General features: G+C 29.0%; 1 protein-coding gene across 1 annotated transcript in view; it reads left to right on the top strand.

The window, feature by feature from the left end:
* Window positions 1-22,307, top strand: part of LOC118195877 (uncharacterized) — a 42,953-nt gene extending 20,646 nt beyond the window's left edge. Inside the window, exons 6-10 of the mRNA XM_035367216.2 lie at window positions 1,681-1,745; window positions 10,779-11,024; window positions 15,715-15,856; window positions 16,327-16,394; window positions 20,649-22,307. Coding sequence (XP_035223107.1) covers window positions 1,681-1,745; window positions 10,779-11,024; window positions 15,715-15,856; window positions 16,327-16,394; window positions 20,649-20,754 — 627 coding nt within the window. The 3' untranslated portion in view covers window positions 20,755-22,307. The remainder of the gene's footprint in view (window positions 1-1,680; window positions 1,746-10,778; window positions 11,025-15,714; window positions 15,857-16,326; window positions 16,395-20,648) is intronic.
* The last annotated feature ends 322 nt before the right edge of the window (window positions 22,308-22,629 follow it).

The raw sequence follows: 22,629 nt of genomic DNA, 5'->3' as shown, positions 1-22,629 counted from the left end.
TTATTCTTATTTTTCATAGATTAAATGAATTTAATGAAAAATTTCAAAGTGTGAGTTTTAAGTTAATTTTAGTTACCGTATAATTTTTTTTTAAGTTACATCTAAGCATATAAATTATAATATTAATTTAATTCCTTGGCTACTTTAAGGTACAATGGAATAACACGCTTGAAAAAATTGGGAACATTAAACTAATTAGTATAATGGTGTGCGGATTGCATAAAATTTGGTCTTGTGGAGATCTTCCTTCCTCAGAACAGAAACACTTAATTCAGTTTTTATCAGTAGAGGGTTTTGTATCATGCCATTTGTAAATATTGCAGTCAGAATAGCATTGGAAAGAATATTCTATAGTATCTTTAATTGACAGAGGCAGTAAATAGTTTTATTTGTGATATGTATCTGATTTCTTGCATTGACATAAATAAATAATTTCTAGTTATATTTTTACTTTTGATTATTATTGCTCATATGGTACTGCTAGCTTTATTGGTGAAAAGTTGAAATAAAGGCTTTCATAGCACTAGATTTTGCAGAAAAAAAATATGCACCAATATTTCCTGTTGATGACTACTCAATTAAATGCATTATTTTTATCTCTTAGAACAATGTTCTTATTTTCATCTCTTAGAACAATGTTCTTATTTTCATGTTAAGTACTGTCAATAAAAATTTTATAAAGTTCATCGTCCTGTTTGATATGTTACTTTCATAGATAAGGGGCCATCATGCTTAATTGTCAAAACTGGGAAACTCAATCACCTTATCTATAATGTGCATATTTCAGAATGTTATTAATGATTTATGCATAGACCATTTTTAAAGAGGAAGTGCCTTTTGTTTTGGTCTTTATTCAAATAATTAATAAAAGATATATATATTTAGAAAACTTTTACCTCAGTATATTGAAGTGATGATGAAAGTATGTTTTATTCATTGAACTATGAAGTTCACATGAATATCTTTTGGGAGAAAGTGTTTGGAATGCATTCTTTTTTAAGAGAAAAGATCCATGCTTTCCTTCTGCCACCCCTTTCCACACAAAATTATCATCTTCCTTATTTTTTTTTTAATTTTATTTATTTATTTATTTATTTATTATTATTTTTTTTTGTTGCAAATCCCACTTCAGTATAATATTTATTTGATTTTTAGAACCTTTGTGAAATATTTTGAAGTTTTGTATAAGTAGATGCCATTGTACAAATGCAGAATTTGTTTGAGGGGAGATGTGTATTTTTAACTTTAGGATTTAGAATTTGTATATTTTCAGTTTTATGATTCAAAAGCTATTATTATTACCTGTCATTTTTCTTATATAAGAAATAAAATACTTCATTAGAATACTGATTTTCCCAAGGGATATAATTTGTGATCTGCAATTATACTTACATAAGAGTTATTACTTTTGCAAAGGTTCAGTATAAATATGCAATATATTTATGCTTTATACGATTTTATATTAGGACCTTTAGAAGTTTTTAAGATATTTTAATGTAATTATTTATTTTATTTGTTGTATTTGCTAAAAAATCTTCATATAAAAAATTTGAAGATATAAGGTTATAAAATAAAATTCTATATTCTTTCTAAATTCCTGTTTTACTAAATTTTTAAATGAAATAAATTTGCTGCATTCTAAGTAGTGTGTTTTTACTATATTTGACATTTTCTGTACAGGACACTGCTTTTGAAGATATGGTTAGGACATGCACAAGTGTTAAGCATTTCTCTTTATATGGGTGGTAAGTTTACTGCATAATTAAGCTATTTTGCTAGTATTTTTAAATATTGAAAGATATTGAAGAAAGTAGAAATATTTTAAAGTAATTCATGGAATATAATATACTTTCTTGGCAAGCAGTTTTATCCGAATAAGTGAATGAGAGAATTGACAAACTTGAGAATATGCTGAATTATTGTATTTAATTGCAAGTTATGGTCTTAAGTTAGAAACTTTTCCTCAAATTTTTTTTTAATTAGATAAAATTCAGATTTAGTTTAGAATTACTTTCATTCAAAACCTGTAAACATTTTGATGGAATTTTGCAGAGGTTCATGCGCAAAAATATTCTGTGCCATTTTATCAGAAGTACATGACCCTAAAAAGAAGTAAACAACATTCTATGGCACCAGAACAAAGTATTAAAAAAAGAAATAGATAGTTTTGAAATAGCTTTTAAATAACTGAGGTCCTGAAAAAGAAAAAAAAATTATAGACCTGGTTGAATTGTTTAAATTTTTAACTGTGCTTAGGTAAAAAATATTTGCGATGCTACTGTAATGTAATGGCATGATGTGGATTAATTTCCAGATGACACACTTTAGATTTATTTATTAGTAGTCTTAAGAAGGGAAGGGTGCACTGCCAAATTAAAATGAGGAATTTTTTAATTCCTATTGCAAGATTATAGTTATTAATTTTCTTTAACATTTTATATCTTGCATATCTGTAATGAGAAATAAATTCTAATCTGCTTCTTAGAACTGAAAAAAATTACTTGATAAAATTGCAAGACTAAAATGTTATCTCCCAAAAATTTGAGGAAGAATTAAGAAAAATCATGCTAAATTAAGAAAAAAGAACCTTTTTTAAATTGAATAACGATGATAAATTACTCTAAGTGCAGTGTATTTTAGGGCAGTGGACTCTTTCAGTTCAGTTCATTTTCATTATTTGATCACTATTCAGACATTTCACTCATTAGCAAATGGTTTCAAAAAACCTATTTCGAAAATAATAATCTAATCTTTTTTTTAAACATTCCCAAATCCATTCCCTGTGCACTAGAATTTAATTATGTTTATAATAAATTTAATGATGAAGAACTAAAAAAATAATCACGTCCATGTAGTAATATGTTTTTTAAAAATATAAGGACATGCACTCACACACACGTAAGAAACTAATAGTGAAGATAATTCTCTTGCACCATTACTGCAAGGAATGAAATTTGAATTTAACAAATATTCTCTCATTCATATAAAGCTAATTTAAATTTTAAATTATGAAAATTCAATTGTATACAAATAAAAGATTAATTATTGCTGCAAACTAATTTTACAATATCATTCAGATTCAGAAAGCATATGTAAATTAAGTGCAGGTATCTAAAAGCATAAATATTTAATAATCCAAAAAATTTTTAAGAAATTTTTTAAGACTAAATAATTTGAATAAAGTGAATAATTGTTGAGCAGGCAGGAAACAGAACTTTTCAAGGGGAAGTTGCCTCCAAACCTAATTCTTCAATTACTCAATTTGTGTTTCATCATCCATATAGGCATGGGTAAATTATCCAAAACCAAAATGAGTGAATTGCTTCAATATGAAATTTAACTACAAAAGAATTTCGAGAAGTTTAGTAAGCAGATTGACTAGGAAATAAAATTATGTTAATTTAAATGTTGATGTTATATGTTAAATATGTAAATGTTAGTCTTCCTTTGGTTTTACTTTTAGTTTTGAATAATTTACTCATGCCTATATGCAGGGCTGTGTAGTCGGTAGTTAAAATGACCGACTCCGACTCCTGGAATTTTAAAGACTCCAACTCTGATTCTGACTTCCGCATATATATTATACACATGGGTTACAGCTTAATTTGTTTTTTAATATAAAAGATGTAAGATGCTACATAAACAAACATTGATGGCATAGCAAATTATTTATATTAATTAGCATTTATTATGAAATGGAAAAACTGGCATTAGTTATTTCTAAGAAACAGTATAGCTTCGGCAAGATCTGCTCTGTTGGAGGACCATAGATCCGATTTGATAAATTTCAGAGCTGAGAAAAGTTTTTCCACACTGACTTGAGTAGGAGGAAGAGCTCTTACTGTTAAGGATACTTCTTTTAACTTTTCAGGATAGATTATTATAAGTTCTAAAAGAAGTTTCTTGCAAGAACAATCATATTTCTATATTTCTTCAAAAGCCATGTAGAAATCTTGTTTGTATTTTTTCATTTTTATATCTGAAGGCTCTTGGTTCTTTATTTTCATTCGCTTTGCCTTAGCCTTTTCAATATTATCCAAAAATATTTCTCAAAATCTAATTCATCGCTGGAAGAGGATGATAGAGACTCATTTGCAATGTCTTCAGTTTGACTGTCCTGATTTGAATACTCCAATTGTTCTGAAAATAATTTCATTCTTTTTGACAATTCATAGATGGCTTTCTTTGCCTTCTCAATTCGTTCATCCATTCCAACAAAAACAGACCAATTAATTCCAATGAAATTCGTTTTTTTGGATCTACAAATATTGAACCCAGCAAGATCTCATTGTACAGCAAACTAGTTTCTCTTTTCTTCATTGAAGAAATGATTCCTTCTGCAATAAACCCTCCATTTGAAAAAGAACAAGCATCACATTCTTCCATTCTCGCTTCCTGTTAATTCTTCAGATTGTAGCTTATAGTGGCTATATACAGTGTAGAAAGAAGAATTTCTAATTCTGAAAGATCATTCTACAGTCTTTCTGTTAGTTAAACATTAGGGTTATCTACATCTTCTAAAAAAGTTCTTAATTCTAACAAACTTTATATCATCAAATATGTAGTTCCCTATCATGTTGCTCGATCAATGATTGCTCCTTTTCCTGCTCGCTTCCTAAGAATGGGATAAATTTTAGGAGTTCTTGCTGCTTTTGCTGCTTACCTAAATTTAGCAGCGAGTTTTGTAACTAAATGAATCAGTTTCAGTAATGGCAAATATCGCCCTTATTATTACCCTATCCTCCCTTATATGTATTTATTAATATGTCAACAAAGTATAAAACAACTGTTTATTAATGTATATAATCCATAAATAAAAATAATAACTAAGTGTCATTAACTTTTTTTTAAAATTCACTTTAATTTCAAACTGTTCAACAAAAACAAAATCTGCCTAACTCCGATTCCGACTCCATGACTCGACTCCACAGCCCTGCCTATGTGGATGATGAAACACTAATTTAGTAACTAAAGAGTTAGGTTTGGAGGCAACTTCCCCTTGAAAAGTTCTGTCTCCTGCCTACTCAACAATTATTCACTTTATGCAAATTTATTATTTAGTCTTAAAAATTTCTTTAAAATGTTTTGATTATTAAATATTTTTTGATGTTTTTAGATACCTGCACTTAATTTACATGTGCTTTCTGAATTTGAATGATATTGTAAATTTGTTCGCAGCAGTAATTAATCTTTTATTTGCATACAATTGAATTTTCATAATTTAAAATTTAAATTAGCTTTATGAGAAAACAAATATAACAAATAGTCTTCTTTCAATATAGACGAAACACGAATGATTGAAGAGTTAGGTATGGAGGCAACTTCCCCTTGATAAGTCTGTCTCCCGCCTGCTCAACAATCATTCACTTATGCATTTTTCTAAAAAATTTTTTAGGATGAAATAATTAAATAATTTTTGGAATTTTTATATTTATTCATGGATTTTGAAACTTGCACTTGATTTACATATGCTCTCAGAATTTAAATGATATTGTAGATTAGTTTGCAACAATAATTAATCATTTATTTGTTTGTATTAAATTTCATTTAAATTAAGTTTAAATTTGCTTTTTACAAATAGAGAATGTTTGTTAAATTCAAATATATGTTGAAATATAATTAAATATATGTTTTTTAAATTCAAATATATGTCAAAATATATATATTTTAGCATATTATTTCAGAAGTTAATAAAAAAAAAATGATTACCAGACATGTACATCCAATTGTAGTGTTTCTGAAAATAATGACAGAATTTTACAAAAACTGTTTCAACAAAAGGTTAGAAAGGTATTATAAATATGTACTGTATTTTATAGTCTGTGCAGGGGAAAAAAATCTAGTTAAGAAAATGTTCATTGCTTTCAAAAGTTAAATAAATATAAATTGTTCCGTAATTCATGTGCAAAATTTGAAGAGGTAAATGAGAACAACTTTACTAACTCAAATAACTTGAATTTATATTTTCGATTATGAATTTATATTATAACTTGAATAATGATGTTATAACTTGAATTTTATATTATGAATTTATATTTTCAATCGAAATTAAATTTTCCTAAAATTTTTCATAAAATTTAGCAGTAATTAGAAAGAGAAAGGGAGGTTACCCGTTTTTCTAGTTGCAGTAACTGTGGAAAACAGTGCTTGTTATTGATTTATATCTCCTTCAGGAAAAACTGATTGCAAGTTACTTGCAATCAGTATAGAAAATTTTGTATCAAGTTTTTAATATGTGATGATTATTTTACTATTTGGAATTTCAGCTTCACGGGAATGATGTAAGAAAAGTATTATTTTATTTATAAAAACTTTCTGTTCGGTATTGAAGTTGTTTTCATAATATTATCTAGGTTATTTTAAGCAACTTTGTAATGTGTTACGAACACCATATCTGAGCATCCTTTATTTGTATAATAAACAAATGAGTTAAATGGAAAGTTAAAAGAGTAAAAATTAGGCAAATTTTAAGCATGCATATCTACAATATTGATCATTTCTTGCTTTTATGTGTAATCTCTGATTTGCTTCTGATAATCTGAGTATACTGTTTAGCTCTAAATTTAAGTACATCAACAATTTTGTACAATGTTAAATCAACTATCATTATGTCAAATTTGAAAATATAAACAAGAGCTACTGTTTAAAAACTAAAAAAATGGTGTGGAATTATTTAGTTAGTTTATATCCCCTGATAAAGTAAGTTAGCAAAATAATGCTCCCCCTTTGTTTCCATGTAGTCTTTTCTATAGTTTTATTTTAATGTTTATATGCAGTCATTTCATTACATATGAATTGCTTTTGTGAATAATAAATATTCAACTCAGCTCTTCCTCTCTGGGAAATGCTGTAATAGCTTTATTAGTCATTTTTTTCCTCTGCATATTTGAAATTTGATTCTGAAATTCCTTATTAACTGTTCTATAACTTCTGCTTTATTTATAACTGACTGTTTTGTAACTATCACTGTGAAATAAAATATTCGTATATATACTTCATTTCTTCAGAATTTGTACAAGCTAATTATTTTCGTACATAATGATTTGCTTTTTGGTTCTGCTTTCTTACACATTATTTTTGCATTATATCAAATGTATTAAGGCTTAAATCAGGGTTTCTCAACCCTATGCCCGTGGGCACCATGTTTCTCATTTTTAATGAAATAAAAATTGCGTGCAACACAGATGCTAGTTTAAAGCAAAATGCGACCGATCTCTCTCTCTTTTTTTTTTTTTTTTTTAACGTGCATGTATTATTAACTCTAAATGGTGCCCAGATATGGTCCAACAGATATTCTAGAATGTGCTCTTTGGGAATAAAAGGTTGGGGACCCCTGGCTTAAATGAAAGTCTTAAGCACTGAAGAATATATCTTTTTATGAATAAGAATGTATATTATTAGAATCTGATAGTTAGTTGTCTGCTTGATGGCTCTGTTTTAGCATTTCTATAGTACATAAAAGTTTTCCCCAAGTAAAAAAAAAAAAAAAAAATTGCACAAAATATCCATGGAAGATAGAAATATCAAATTCTTATTTTTGCATGGTCCTGTTGTTATAGTTAAAAAAAAAAAAATCCATGGAATAGACTGTGCTATAATGATAGTAGTTATATGTTCTGCCCATTTTTCATTATTTTAAAAATAAATGTGTGCATTCCTTTCATTCCTAATCATTTAATAAATTTCTTCAATATTTATTACAAAATGAATTTTAATATAAAAAAAGGGCTTAAAGTTTTTTTCCTTCTGAATTTGGTTGTAAATTTCAATTAATACCTGAATTAAGGTACCCTTCATTTTTTAAGAATTATATTTTGCTTATAATTTTTCGCTATATTTATCTATTTCAAATATAATGGTATTATTTATTAAAATACCAATTTTTGCATAATAGAAAACTGCATTGCTGTATTCAGAATTTATATTATGCAATTTTGTCGAACATCTGCAAAACAGTTTCCTAAATTTAAATCGCTAAATGGGATCATATAATTTAAAAGTAATTTATATATAAAAATTATTTAATTTCTTCTAATATTAGACATTTGAGAACTTCTCTGATTCATTAATAAATTTACTTTTAATGTTTGATGGTAAAGTTTGTACCATTTGAAAATTTTCAGAATTGTGTATGCTTGAAAGAGGAAGGGTGAAATGCCTCCTCTGAATCCATCTAAATTAGTACTCATTCTTTTTAAAATAAACAAGTCTCAACATAAAACTTTTGATTATTCAAAATGTAGGAGTCATCCAGACCTGAAATTCAATAATAATGCTTTGACACCAGAATAGTTAAATATTCAAAAAAGGTCACAAAATGTGGAGAAGGGGGAATATACCTACTCTTTTAATTATAAGAAAGGAGCAAAATGAGGAGTATTTCCATATTTACATTTAATTATTCTTAACAATCTCTGAGGATTTAAATCTTTCAAAGTTTTGGAATAATAAATAAAACTATTAAACACCTCCATTTATTTGAAAACATTTTTTAAATGTATTAATTAGATTTTTATAAATTAGGCATCTGTGCACACAATAGGACCTAATATTTAGCATATTGAGAAATATCTGCAGTGCCTGACAACTGCCAAAGAACAAATGATTTAAGCAAATTTTCGTTCCTTACAGCCATGGAATCATAGGAAGAGCAAGTTTACAGAGCATTTGAGGGCCAGGACCTCTTAGCTGTATAAGAGGGAGGATGCATTCATGTTGTTTCTTTACTGGTAATTGTAAGCAATAACATTTGAAAGAAAAATCTCATTGAAAGTTACTGAAACTATTACTGTAGATTTTCATTTTTGATGCCGAGTTTAGACTGCTGAATGTATGTATGTGTAAAAAGTAATTTGAAATGTGTGTGATTGTGATTGAGGAATTGGACATTTCAAGGCAGTGCAAAGTATCAATCAAGTTGTTATAACAATAGGTATGTTAAAATTGTTATAGATGGCTGGTAAAGGTGGAAGTATTGTGCAAAAATGTGCTAAAAGCCATATAAAGACCATTACATTTCAGAAGGGTAGATATCTCTATGTAGAGGGGCAAAGGAACAGAAATGCTCTTCCTGTCCATATATCCATAGATTTAGTCAATGCTACCAACAATTGGGTATCTACAAGAACCATTTTTTTAATGAGTAAATAATTTATGTTTATATGCATGGAAGTCACATGCATGTATTTGCTGTGATGATACCATTCTTAATATCACATAATTACCTTATACACTCGTGTAATGTTGGCGCTCATGTAATGTCCGCACCCCAACTTTACAGATAACATTTATGTAAAAAAAAGGGACCTGCACAAAGCGACCCTCCAAAAAAGCAACCTGCAAAAAGTGACCCCCCCAAAAAGCAACCAAAAACTAAAGAATTTCTTACTTTAAAATATATATTTTTAACATCGCCTTTTCCCCTTCAGTCAATAACATTAGTCAATAAACATCTTTACAGAAAGAATATGCATTTGTTTGCCAGGATGAAAAGCAGAGACTTTTCTTGCATTCTAGTGCAGCTGTTATTCAGTCATGATATCAGCGTCAGGCAATTCTTGTGGCATCGTCTGAGCTTTGTTATTTCACAAGATTATTTAGTGCTGCCTTTTTTTTATCTGGATATTTTGTGGGTAAATTAAGAATACTTTAAATTTCAGCCCTTTTTTAATACAATTACAGGTAAGAAACGCACTTATGATTTTACTGCTTGCAACGTTGAAAAACGTAAACACATTGCATTGACGGTAATGCAAAAAGTGCAAATTCTGCAAAAGATGGAGACAGGTGCATTTTATAGCAGAATCGTATGGAATTGTGATACGATCGTGTATGATATACGGAAAAATAAAGAAAAGCTGTTGAAATTTTACAGCAACTGTGACTCTAACACCGGAATCCGAAACTGGAAATCTTTGCATGAAGCGAAATCGGCAAACCTCGATGCTGTGTATGTATAATAAATTAATAATATAATCAATTTATGTATGTAATAATAATTTAATGCATATAATGAGTTATTGCAATAATGTATATAATAATTTAATTAAATGTATCTAATACACCTTATTTATTTTGCACATTTAGTCTGAATATTATGATTTATCTTTTCTGTCCTGAAATCCTAAAATCCGCACAACCTCTGGTCCCAAGCTTTGCGGATTTCTGGACTTCTGCTATACTACTATTCATAAAAATGCTTAATTATTACTGTTACCATGTCATAAAATTCATATGTATATCTGATTCTAATAGTTTTCAAGCAGTAAAATTTCGTAATCAGGAAAAGATTTTGTGCTCACCCTGTATTTATTAAAAAAGGTAGGAATCTGTGTATGGTCAATTTGACTTTTGCTTTCCAGCCTTCTGAAATACGGTGATGTAAATTTAACAATTTGACTTCCATATTAAACATGTGACATTTTTTAAATATTTAATTTTAGTATATGAAGAAATTTAAAGTTATTATTAACCAATTAATTTCTTTTTAATGCTTTTAATGGTAAAAATTTATTGGGTGTGGAATATTTTTATATATGGAACTAAATGATTAAATAACTTTATTCCCTTTATAACGGGCCAGTCATACAGCCATTATTTCATTAGGTGCTATCGGATATTTTTGTGCGTTTCGGATGTTCATTTTGAAGCTGGAGTTCTGTTTTTAAAATTATTAATGCCTTGAAATGAAAATATTTTGTGTTAAATATATACTTAATTTTAAATATTTAAGATTTTAAGAATATTTAATAAATTTAAGAATATGTATTCAATTTCAGCGCATGTAGTAAAGTAGGCCCTCAAGATAGTGTGCTTTCAGCCATACAAAAGTGGACGAAACTGCAACATCTCTTACTTTATAAAGTTGCCGAATTACGAACTCTTTCTTTTCTCATGAAAGTTGCTGATTATTGTAATGAACTAAGGAGCTTGGAAATAATTGATGTCGGAAATCCATTAGTCTGTCACTATACACCCAGTGTTATACATGTATTAAAAAACTCCAAAAGTCTAACATTTCTTAGGTACTATACGTTTTAAAAGTTATAAAATCTGTTTGCAAATGTATTGTTAATTTGTTTTGTGATTTAGTATTCAGTTCAGTGCATCTGTTTCAGAATACAAGTTGTATAATTTTTATATAAACTAAAAGAAAATCATTTTATATAATAATGTTTATATGTTATATTTTATGGGAATTTATGAAATTATAGTAAATTTGATCCATGTAATCTTTTCTACTGTTTGTATGAATTCTTCTTACCAAAATATTAAAATTGATTTAATATTTTTTTTAAATTTTAAGAGTGGTATAATACAGTTAATAAAAGTTGTATTATATGGAAAAAAATGCTTTTTCATGCTTTTAAACATTAACTTATCAACAGAGGCAGATTTGTAAAGTTGCAGAAATCACAACTGTAAGTGACTATACATTCCAAATGAACCCTAAAAGTTCAGTATGCTCTCTTTATATATCTCTTTAAAAATCTGTGTCTGCTTGCCAGTTTGCAATTGAAATAAAAATAAGGTGGGGGGGGGAATTCTGAAATGTTTCAGATTTTAAATTACGTCCAAAGCAGCGTTTTTTTTTTTTTTAACATTTTGTCTGTTACCTTTATTTATTAAATATCATGTTCTTCGCACTTAAACCATAAAATTCAGTTTAACAGCATAATCACAAAATAGTTTTAAACTGAGCATATCTTTAGAATTTCCAATACTTGGTTCTGCGCTTTGGAGATAAAAAGTTCCCCCCCCCCATAAAGTGCTGCTATTGTTCGCTTTTAAGTCGTTGAGTTTGTTAATAAAAAATTCGTTAAAGTTTTACGAAATATGAAATCGATAATAAAAGAAATTTCAAATTTGGGCATTCAGATGCCCATATTCACAGTAGGATTACGTCATTCAAAATTGGTTGGCTCTAGGTACCGTTGTTTTATCACAATGTGAGAAACATACGCACATTTATGCATATTCTTCATTATTTAATTTCTTTAAATATAATGGAGGGCTCTAACATTTGGTGGCAACAATTTGAAAAGTGATAGGCCGGTTAAAGTGATTCGATGCAAAATGCCAAAACGAAAACAATAGTCCTTCAGGGACAAAGCCCCTTTGGAAGAATTATCTGGTCAATTAATTTAATGGAATACTTGATCATCATTTTGTAAAGAAAATGAGGTAAAATTGTATTTAAGACGTGTTTTTTCATTTAACATTGCGTTATGTCGAGTAATAAGGATAGATGTCAAAATTTAAGTGTTTATGGAAAAAGTATTGTAAGTATTTTATACAATTACTTTGATTTATACACTTTATAAAGATTTGTCTAACAAATGGCTGGTGTTTTTCTTTTAAAAAACAAAATATGAAGTTTAATTAAAAATTTTACTTTTTTTCAATATAGAAAATACAAAAAATTGTGCACGAGGGAATAAATCTTTAAAATTTAAAGAGTAAAAAGTAAGATAATAAGCAAATTATTCTGCTGCGCATTTTGTAGGCAATGAAAATTTCGTCCTAATTCTGACAACGAAGTCTTGATGTAAAATATTTGTATTGAGCACTGGCTTTAGAAAATTTCAAGTCTGCTTTTGAAAACTTGTTACAAGATAGATTAACCTTCTGTTTCCTTAAGAAAATCATGGATATTGCAAGTAAATGCTAGAGAGCTAAGTCTTCGAAGGTAAGCTGAAACGTAGACTAGATTTAGTGCAAATCATTGACTCTGAGGTGAGAAATTAACTTTTTTTGCATTGCTGCAAGATGATTCATCCCTCTGTAATGTCCGTTGCTCTGCCTAGAACTACTGATGAATTCTCCTTGCCAAGACCAGATGCCAGCTGAGCTCCCAGATGAATATCTTTCTACTGCTGTGGCTATAAAGCCAAGTCAGCTATTAAGTTCTGCTTTCCTGCTCAAGTGATGTACTCATCTCAGAGTACCTCTCCTTATTTTCTCTTTAACTTTTTAGAGTCTTCCAAGAGGTCTATTTCATGATCTCTCCTCCCATCAGATTCCAAAATGAGGTACAGACAGAGTAGAAAGATATCTTGTTTTGCACCCGCTAAATCTTTTTGCCTCCAGAGCAAAAATTCAATCTTGGGTGCGAAGAAAAGGGATACAGTAAACTGTCGCTACAACGATACCCGATACAACAATAACTCCCTCTACTACAATAATGTTTTGTGGTCCTGGTAATTTTGCATATAAACTAATGTTAATCTCCACTCAATATTGCTATATTCTCTAGAACAATAAACCTCTGTAAAACGATTTTTTCAATCTAAATTTCAGTATTATTTTCTCCCTTTATAATAATATTTTGATTTTCAAATGCTTTTTTTTTTCGTTTTCTTTTGTTATTTTTTCCATCTATTAAGACTCATTGTGGATATTCACCTTATCCCTGAATAAATAGCTATTGTTCAGATTTCAAAACAGATGAAGACCACCCTTTTGGGAATTGAGTGGGTGAGGGGGGTGAAGTGTAAATGTATGCCTAGCCTCATTTCCCAGTAAGCTTTGGAATTCTGATAAGGTTTAAGGACATCTAGACCTGTCTGGTCACCTTGTCACAGAACAAGTGCCCTTTGTTAGAGGAACAGTGGGAGATGGAGGTGGGGTGTTGTTAAGTGACGTACTGAAAAGTGAGTTCAAAGGTTGTTTTATAGTCTTTAACGATTTTGAGTTCTACGTGAAACATTTGGTTTAAACTTTTCTTTCTTTCACGCGATATTGTTCCCTAAGATGGCAGGGCGAAAGCAACTATCTTTTCGAGATAAATTTAACAGAGAGCTTGACCCACTGCTTACATTAGTTTTGTGGAAATCAGTTAACAGATTAATTTTAATTTGTTGTGATAGTGTGTGTTCGTTTTTTTTTCTCTTTTAATTATATTTTAGTATTTAATTTCATTCTGTCAGTTTAATAATTTTTGAACCAATGCCAACGCAATAGCCAGCTGAAGGCTTACCTCCTAATCAATTAAGGAGAATTCCATTCCTGCACTAAATTGTAACCGTGTCATTTCAACTACCATAGCTAGACACAAATTCATAAAGCCTACAGACCGGTTCTTCTACTGTTTGCTCCGATTGGTTAAAACAGGAAACATAGGGTTACAGAATCTTGTACTTAACAACTTTTGCTTCATCGCCTATACTGTTTGTATATCAGCCTGGTGTACTGAAAAGTGTCTGAAAGCCAATGGCAAAATCACAGCTCAGTGGTAACGAGGATGGATAAATTTCTCGGAATTCTACATCGCCAGTTCTATCCCCACTCGTGACTTTTAGGAACTCTGCCCTGGACAGATTTATTTTTATCCTCACTTTATTGAATGACTTTGTCATTATTGGTCTTTTTGCCTTCGGGTGCGGTGTTAATAATTTAACACCTTCATTTTCTCTATTTTTGTTAATGCTAATTTTTCTTATTCTTATCTACTGGTTTGTACTCTTTGTAGTAGGTACCAGTAGCAAGATTATGATCCAAGATCCTGCAAAGCGTCTCAATAGAAACAGCGCATAATGGAATAAAATATAATTTTAGTTATATTTACTCATAATTTAGGTTAAAAGAATAGGTATCCGATGCCCTTAAATGTTTATTGAATTGATTATAAACATTTTTTCCTGCAAAACAATTATCGTACTTTTAACAGTTTAAATCCAAGTACAAATAAACTATTAATTAAAATATATTCCACACAATTCCCCGTAGCTTTCATTCATAAAATAAAAAAATTATCGAATGAAATAAATGCCGTTTCTCCTCGTTGTGCTGAAAGCCTACAAGGTTTGTTTGCCGTTAATTACCACGCCTACAAGGCGATAACTCGCCATTCCAAATGTGACCGACAAGCAGATGTTTTATCCAATGAGAGCAGACCCTAGAAGAAATGGTCTGTGAATATGCTAGCCAGACTGAACACTTGAAAGTAATGAAGATTTCCTCTGATGGTCAACGAAATTATAAAAGCTGTCCTCACTGTATTGATATCGAACTTTCTCCAAACCATCTCTTCGACTGTCCTGCTATTTTGGCCAAACTCTTCAGTATGGATATAGCTCTCTCGCACCAACTCCTCTATTCTTCGAAAGTTATTTATGTTGTTGCGCCTATTCTGGATACTTTTGGCCCTATTTGACTCCTCTGCACTGATGCCTAGGACAAGACAACAACAATAATTTTTTAATATAAATTGCCAATTCTTTTGTAGTTGATAAATCAAATTCCTTAGAGCTTTCTTATGGAATCTATAGTTGGCAGGAAACAACTGCATTAGTTGTCAGAAAATCATTAAAATTTTGAGAGTAGCAAATTTGTGATAAAGTAAATTTTATGGATATAAATTTTGTTTAGATGTCTTTTCAGTGTCAAATGAAAAGGATGTTCTTGTTTTCTTTGTAACAACTTTTTAACAGCACTTTTTAAAAATTAGTCTATCCTTATAATAGCATTTGTGAACCATATTATCCACGTTTGGAATTTTGTAATAATATGGGATATCATCATTTGTTCATATTACATTTACATCAACTTGCTGAAACTTCATAAATCAAGATAACTGTTTTCTGTTTAATGTCTGATAGTGTAATAAATGCACTAATTTTAGAACAATAATGTAATTAATATACATTAAATTAAAAACTCAGATATTCTAAAATAATTCTGTGATTTATTTAAAATTGAATATTTTTTGTTTAGAATAAATCAGCAGTGTTTCTACCCGATGTATAAATTATTTTGGAAAGCTGTTGGAGATGCAAAAAATTTAGAAGGACTTTGTTTAAGCACAAGATCCACAGCATCATTACAGTCCACACCTGTACTTGATGCAATTTCTCAGGTACTTCTTTTTTAATTTAAATAGTATGTAGTACTGTTAGAATGTATGGATAGTGTGATGAATGTTTGGATATGACTGAAAGTTTTTTATTGTTAAATTGGTACTCTTCTGTTATCGGCACCGGATACATACATCCATGCATGCATGGATACGTACATTTCTGAATCTGGTCCTGATAACAAAAGAGTGTTGTTAAATTTTCATGGATGTCAGTTTCTGAAAGAATTTCTACCTCATAGTATTAAATTGCTGTATTTGAAATTCTTATTTATAAAATAAAGCAAAACTTTATGCCTTTTGATTTTTTTCATCTTATCAAAAATATTTTTTTATTTTCAAAATTTTATTAATAATTAAAGGAAATATTTTTTATTTTGCATTTAATAAACCTTTAATGTCTTAATATTAAAAATTTCTTCACTATGTTCTTTATTTTAGTCTTCTTATTTTAGTATATATTGTATTTCTAGTTGCAGCACTTGCATCTCTTTCATATATTTGTTATTGGAAGACCGGAATGTTTGCTTCCTCAAGTAAGGTATGAAACTGTAATTTATTTTTTATGTAATAAGTATTTACTGCATTTATGTGTAGATCATTAATATGAGTATAACTGAAGATAAATATGTGTAAGATTTAAATTTTTGTGATCTAATTAATTTCAAAGTATTTAAAGCATGCTGTCTTACTCAGTACATACTATGTTAGTTATGGTTAGCCTTCCTGTAAAACATTTGGTATTTAGAATGGAAATGTTTTTGTCTTTTTTAATTATGTTGTTATTTCAACTTAATCTTTCGGGCATCTATAATAATATCTATTCTGGTAATCTATTCTGGCATTTTTATTTGTTGCATGTTCAATTTGTTACTTCAGTATTCACAGTTAGCAGATTGTGTTTGGTCTATTCGTGTTATTATAACTATCATCTAGCCTTTAAAATGAGTACTGACCAATGTGAAAAGGATACTAGCAATATGCAGGAGTTTAAAATACATGCCTGTGACTATAGAAACTGTATTACTCCTGTGAGATCTTATAGATTTCTTGGTCTATCTAAAATGCTTGTTTAAATTAAGCGGGATCTAGATGGAGTAAAGTAGCTTAAATGTTGCTTCTTGCTCCTCAACCATGCATGTTCAATTCTGACACATATTATTATAGCCATAGATGTTATTACTCCATGAGAATATTTATATTTATGAACTTTTTGCATTGTGATCAAGAATTAATCAGGAATCCTTTGGGAAGCTGTGTATTCTGTAGTCAGGTCTCTTCTCTGAAATTTACTATCTGATGTACTACTGTTTATATACTCTTTTGAGCAAAAGTTCCAAATCTTTTGAAAAAATGTTAGGTCAGGCTTCATTTAGAATAGCAGTCAAACAGATGCAGTGATCCAGTTATCAGCCTTGAAGTCCATTGTGAAATGAGCTGAGGAAATTTACTCTGAGCTTTTTCCTAAGAATGCAGTAGCATTTTGCTTCATATGACATATTAATTATTCCACAGTATGCCAATGAATCAATATCATGTGGTCCAATTAATGTTTCCTCTTTAGTTTTAGTAGCATGTTTAGCTTAATATTTTGTACATTATTTCACTGTGATACATTTTAAGCTTGGTACCCATTAAATATGACAATAATGGTATTAATCAATCTTTTCTATGTATATATACCCTGCATAGCTGTCGATTTCCTCATTTTTTTTCATCAGCAGTTTTTTTTCATTTGCATCAAACAGCTTCATGTTTTTTAATTTTAGCTTATACTAAAGAAAATGAATAATTGTTTCCTAGCAATAAATAAACTTCATTTAGAATGGAATTTTACAATTTGTCCAACTTACTCACCAGACTTGAATCCAATCGAACCCAGCATGTGAGGGCAGCTGAATTGCAAAGCTTCAAATGCTTTTCAGAACCCTACATAATCAAAAAGTGCACTTTCAGAAGCATGATGGGCAGTTCTACAAGACTTGATTGCAAGTTTGATAATGATAAATTCTTTGAAATCAAAATGTGAGATTTTCATTTCTGTCTGAGGTGAACATACACTACATTAAAGATTTGCTGCAAAACAAAGATGTTATTTTTCCATCATTTTTTTTTAAATTTTCATAAATTTGACTTAAATTCAATGTTTGAGATAAATAAATTCATACACATATCAATATCCTTTCATTTTGTTGAACAATATATCTTTTATGCATAAAATCCTTATAAAACATTGGGTACTCTTCCGTTATTGGGACCAGATTCATAAATCTATGTATTTATGCAAGTGGGTATGTATGCATGCATTTATATATGTGGTGTGTATACATATACATACATACAAAAATCCAATCTGTGATGTAATACATGCGTACAAAAATAGGTACATTTCTGAATCTGGTCCATAACAGAAGAGTAACAAACTTTGCTGTATTTCAAAGTTTTTTTTTTTTTTTTTTTTATCTCGTTTATTTTAGTAACATTAATAAAATGCAATAAATGTAGTAATTATGAAAGTAGCAATTTTCAACTTTTGAATTAAAAGATAATTAAAATATATTACGGAAAGAAATGTTTGCATTATGCAATAGAAGTCTAGAATGAGGCAAAAAGTCTAAAGCAGGAAACTTAAATTGATTTTTTTTTTTAAATAATGCTTTTATAAAGTAGACTGTCTATTAACCAGGAATGACATTCACAGTTTTAATACGATAGCAATTTAAAAAATACTGAAAAGAGGAATAACTCATATTAGAACTAATTGAAAAATAGGATTGATTTACCTGTATTCTCCTATTTAATTGGGAGTAGAAGTTTATTTGGTTGTACAGTACAAAGTCTTTAAATCCGGACTCGTCGGGACTTCGGCGATTCCGGATTAGGGGTTTTTCCGGATTATAGATCATCAATTTAAATCTGGTGAGATGGCATGCAGAAATTATAAAATTAAAAATATGAAACCGTAATTTAGAAATAAAGAGCAATTATAATCTAAAGGGTATCAAAATTTACAAAAAAAAGCTTAATATTTATTTGTTTACTTTATTAAACATTTCTTTCAATGTAAGTTGTTTAAGTTGCTTCGTTTTTTGTGCTAATACTTTCTCTTTAATTCTATAAACAGACATAATTTCTTGTCCAGTTCCATTGTTCAAGTCCTGTAATTGCTGTGTCAAAAATACCGACTAACTTGTCAATTAAAATTTTTTCGTTTTCAATAACCTCTCTGTCACTTTCTTCACTATTGGAAGCGGTACATCGAAACATGCTTTCACTTTGTAGATCCTTTGGCAGCTCCAGAAACGGAAACTCTTTTTGACATAATCGAAAGGTCAAGCTTACTTTAAATAAAATTGCTCTAACAGTCTGCAAAAAATAATAAGCTGGATCCAATTAGAAGATTAAGGAACACTGCAATTTGAAACATTAACTGAAATAGATAATTAGATAATTTTAGCCTATCTTATACCGTCCGTTATACATTAAACGCGCATGCGTAAACGCAAAAAGTTTGTAGCTTTGAGGGCAAAAAGTTTTGATGGCAAAAAGTTTGTAGCTTTGAGGTCCGGATTATGGACGTCCAGATTAAAGATTTTATACTGTATAAATTAAATCAGTATTGAAAATAAGAATAACACAGACCAAAACAATGTTTATATTACTTATTAATCTTCTGTTTTCCATTCATTTCCTATCAAACTACAAGTACATCAGTAGGAGTCTACTGCAGTACAAGTATTTTGATAGGGGTCAGTAGGAAACAGATGATTAAAGTACACAATTAATTTTCATAATTTAGCAATATATTTTGATCTTTCCTTATCATAGGGGCTCCCAAAATTTAATCACTAATCAACCGAGATGTAACATGTAGCGAGATTATAAGAACACATAGCGAGACTGCGGTGAGGCGGGCCACTCCTTATTATTAAGGAAGTAGTACCTATATTTTTAGCTGACTATTTTAGTGGCATTTATGCATTTCAGATTATGTGATATTAAATTGCATGCTGTTATGGCTAAAAACAGTTCCTAAATACTGTGATATCATGTGCTATCACTACCACTTTCTTCTCTTTTTGTATTTCCCATCAAAACTTGCTTTATATTGACAGTTTGTAATAGTAATTTTTCCATCGTTACACAATAAACAAACTTTTTTGAAGTGGGGTTTCTGGACAAACCCCACTTAATCGACAGTTGACTGTATATTAATAGAGTGACAAACAGTATGCGTAAAGTAAGCATTATCGAAAGGTTTCATATCTAATCAGAGGTATGTATAGGATAACCACATATCTCGGACAGGCGGGAAATTTTAAATGAGAGACACTTTATGCCTAATTAATCAGTTTGGCCTCAAAATACATCAGCTGTAATAGATATTTTTTTTCATTTATGAATAGCAGTTAGTTTTTATTAAAGGTATCAAAAAGGGACATTTTAAATTGAATTTTTTTGGTGTAAATTATTCCTTCATTCTCACTTTTATTTATTGTATAAGCTTGTGTAACATGTATAGTGTCGGCTTTCTAATCATTGAAACTAATTTTTCATAAAGTGTCTTGGAATAACTATATGTATATAGTTATTCCAAGAGAATAACTATATACATACAATAATATAATTTGAATTTAAATTTAACAAACATTATACATACAATAATATATATAGATACAATAAAGAATAACTATATACATACAATAATAACTATATATGTATAGTTATTATTGTATGTAAAATAAATTTATCATTATATATCATTATATAATTTGTATTATTCCTCAATTTTCAGGCAAATCATGTCAAGAAATGGAATAGTGAGACCTAGTCTGTTACCTGATTCTAATACACGTTGTCCAGTACTAAAGTGCCCAAAACAACATGTGCCACCATTTTGAATTTTGATTTGGATGATTTTAATTTTGTAATTTAAAATTTGAGTAAATTGAGATTTTAATATAAAGAATGCTGAAAATATTTTATTTTTTTTAAATTTAAACTCTTATTAATTTTTTCTCTTAATTAACATGTGCACATAGTAATCCTTAACTTAAAACATTTTTAGATAATTAATTATGAAGAGAAAATGTATTCTAATGCAGTCCCCCAAGTGGTTGTCCAATATTGGACTCAGGGAATTGTTAAAATTGTGATTAGAGGTATATCATGTTCGTGAAAATTTTTTTCTTGATTACATAAAATATTCTAGTTTTTTTATGAACTAATTTCCAAACATGTAATCTGTTTTGTGAATTCTAAAATATAATTGAAATGATAAATAAAAACATCATTTGTGAATAAATTGTGTGAAAAGGAATGAGAAAGTTATGCATTTGAATTAGAGATCTTACAGGACAGGTAAGTTTCAGTTTTCAATAGGTATCATTTTACTTTCCAATCATGTAATCTGATTTCTGATTTCTAAGGAATGATGAGAGTTAGTTGTATAAAAAAGAATGAAAAATATGTGCTTCTGAATTAGAGATCTTACATAACAGATAAGTTTCAGCAAGCAGTTTTGCTTTGCTAAAATCAAATTTACATGGCTGAAATAACATTCGTATTAGCAGTAAATATTCAGTTGTAATAAACTAAATATGTAAAAATGATGATAGTAATTGTAAAAAGACAAAAACTTATCTTTTTGTAATCACTTATGAGTATTCTTGCCAATAAGCATTGGCCATATTCCTCCAGTTAGCAGATAAGCCACAAAGAGATAATTTATTTTGTTTCATACTATGTTATTTTATAATGTTTTTAATTTTAAATGTCGCTGAAGATATCTTTTAATAATTAAAAATGTGGGTTTAGTTTGCAGTATGTCAGGATGTGAAAGTTTTAATAATTAAAAATATGGAAGTCCATGTAAAATGTGAAGTTCCAATGAGAAAGTATGACTCCTTGAAAGCACTAGCACTGGAAAAGTTTAAAAATCTGTGAACTCAATCTAAATAATAGTGTATAATGCTTCATTTATGCAATGTAATTTCAAAATCTAAATTGTTATGTTTGATAATTGTTTTTATTTGTTGTTAACTGAAATAGTAAAATTTCAGAATAAATATATTATGAAGTTTCCAACTGAAAATGTTCTGTGTTTTCTCAATTTTATATGCTTCAGAAAATTAGGCTTGCAATCTATGATCCCATAGATTTTAGGAGTGTGGCTACATTATCAACATCTTGGGATAATGTGATAAAAAATAAAGAAATCTACATCTCTCTAAGCTTCTTTTATATTTTTAAACTTGATGTCTATGCTACTTTTCTAATCAAAAGAAGTGTGTTATCAGAAATCACTATTAAAATGTGAATATATTATTAACTTTGGTTATTTGTCATGTTTTCTTTTGTCAGTTTTTTTTATCACATTATAAACTTTATACTCTTTGTCTCTTGTGCTTATATATAAAGCATAATAAAAAAAGGTTTTAAATAAAAGTGACTGCCTTCTTAATCATACAAAAACTTCTACAAAGTATAAAATATAAAAAAGAAATGAATTAACATCAGTATCAAGTAGAGACAATGTTGCATTACATTTTATTGATTCTAATGTATTCACAGAAAATTGTCAAAAATAAAGTGAAAAAAATTTGTAAAAGATCAAATCTTCCAAATTGATGAGAATTATGATCAGTAAATGGCAATATAAGCTGCAATAAACTGTCAAAAATGTGTGGAAAAATTACAAAAGTCCAAAGCTAGCAAGTTGATGACAAAAGTTTAAGAACCATTATATGTAGGAAGATAATAAGAGTTTAACTCAT

Source organism: Stegodyphus dumicola, chromosome 4 (assembly GCF_044657685.1).
Source record: "Stegodyphus dumicola isolate Sdum_Otavi_A_Nest chromosome 4, ASM4465768v1".
In the NCBI taxonomy this organism is placed as follows: Eukaryota; Metazoa; Arthropoda; class Arachnida; order Araneae; family Eresidae; genus Stegodyphus; species Stegodyphus dumicola.
This window is presented reverse-complemented; position numbering and strand designations above follow the sequence as displayed.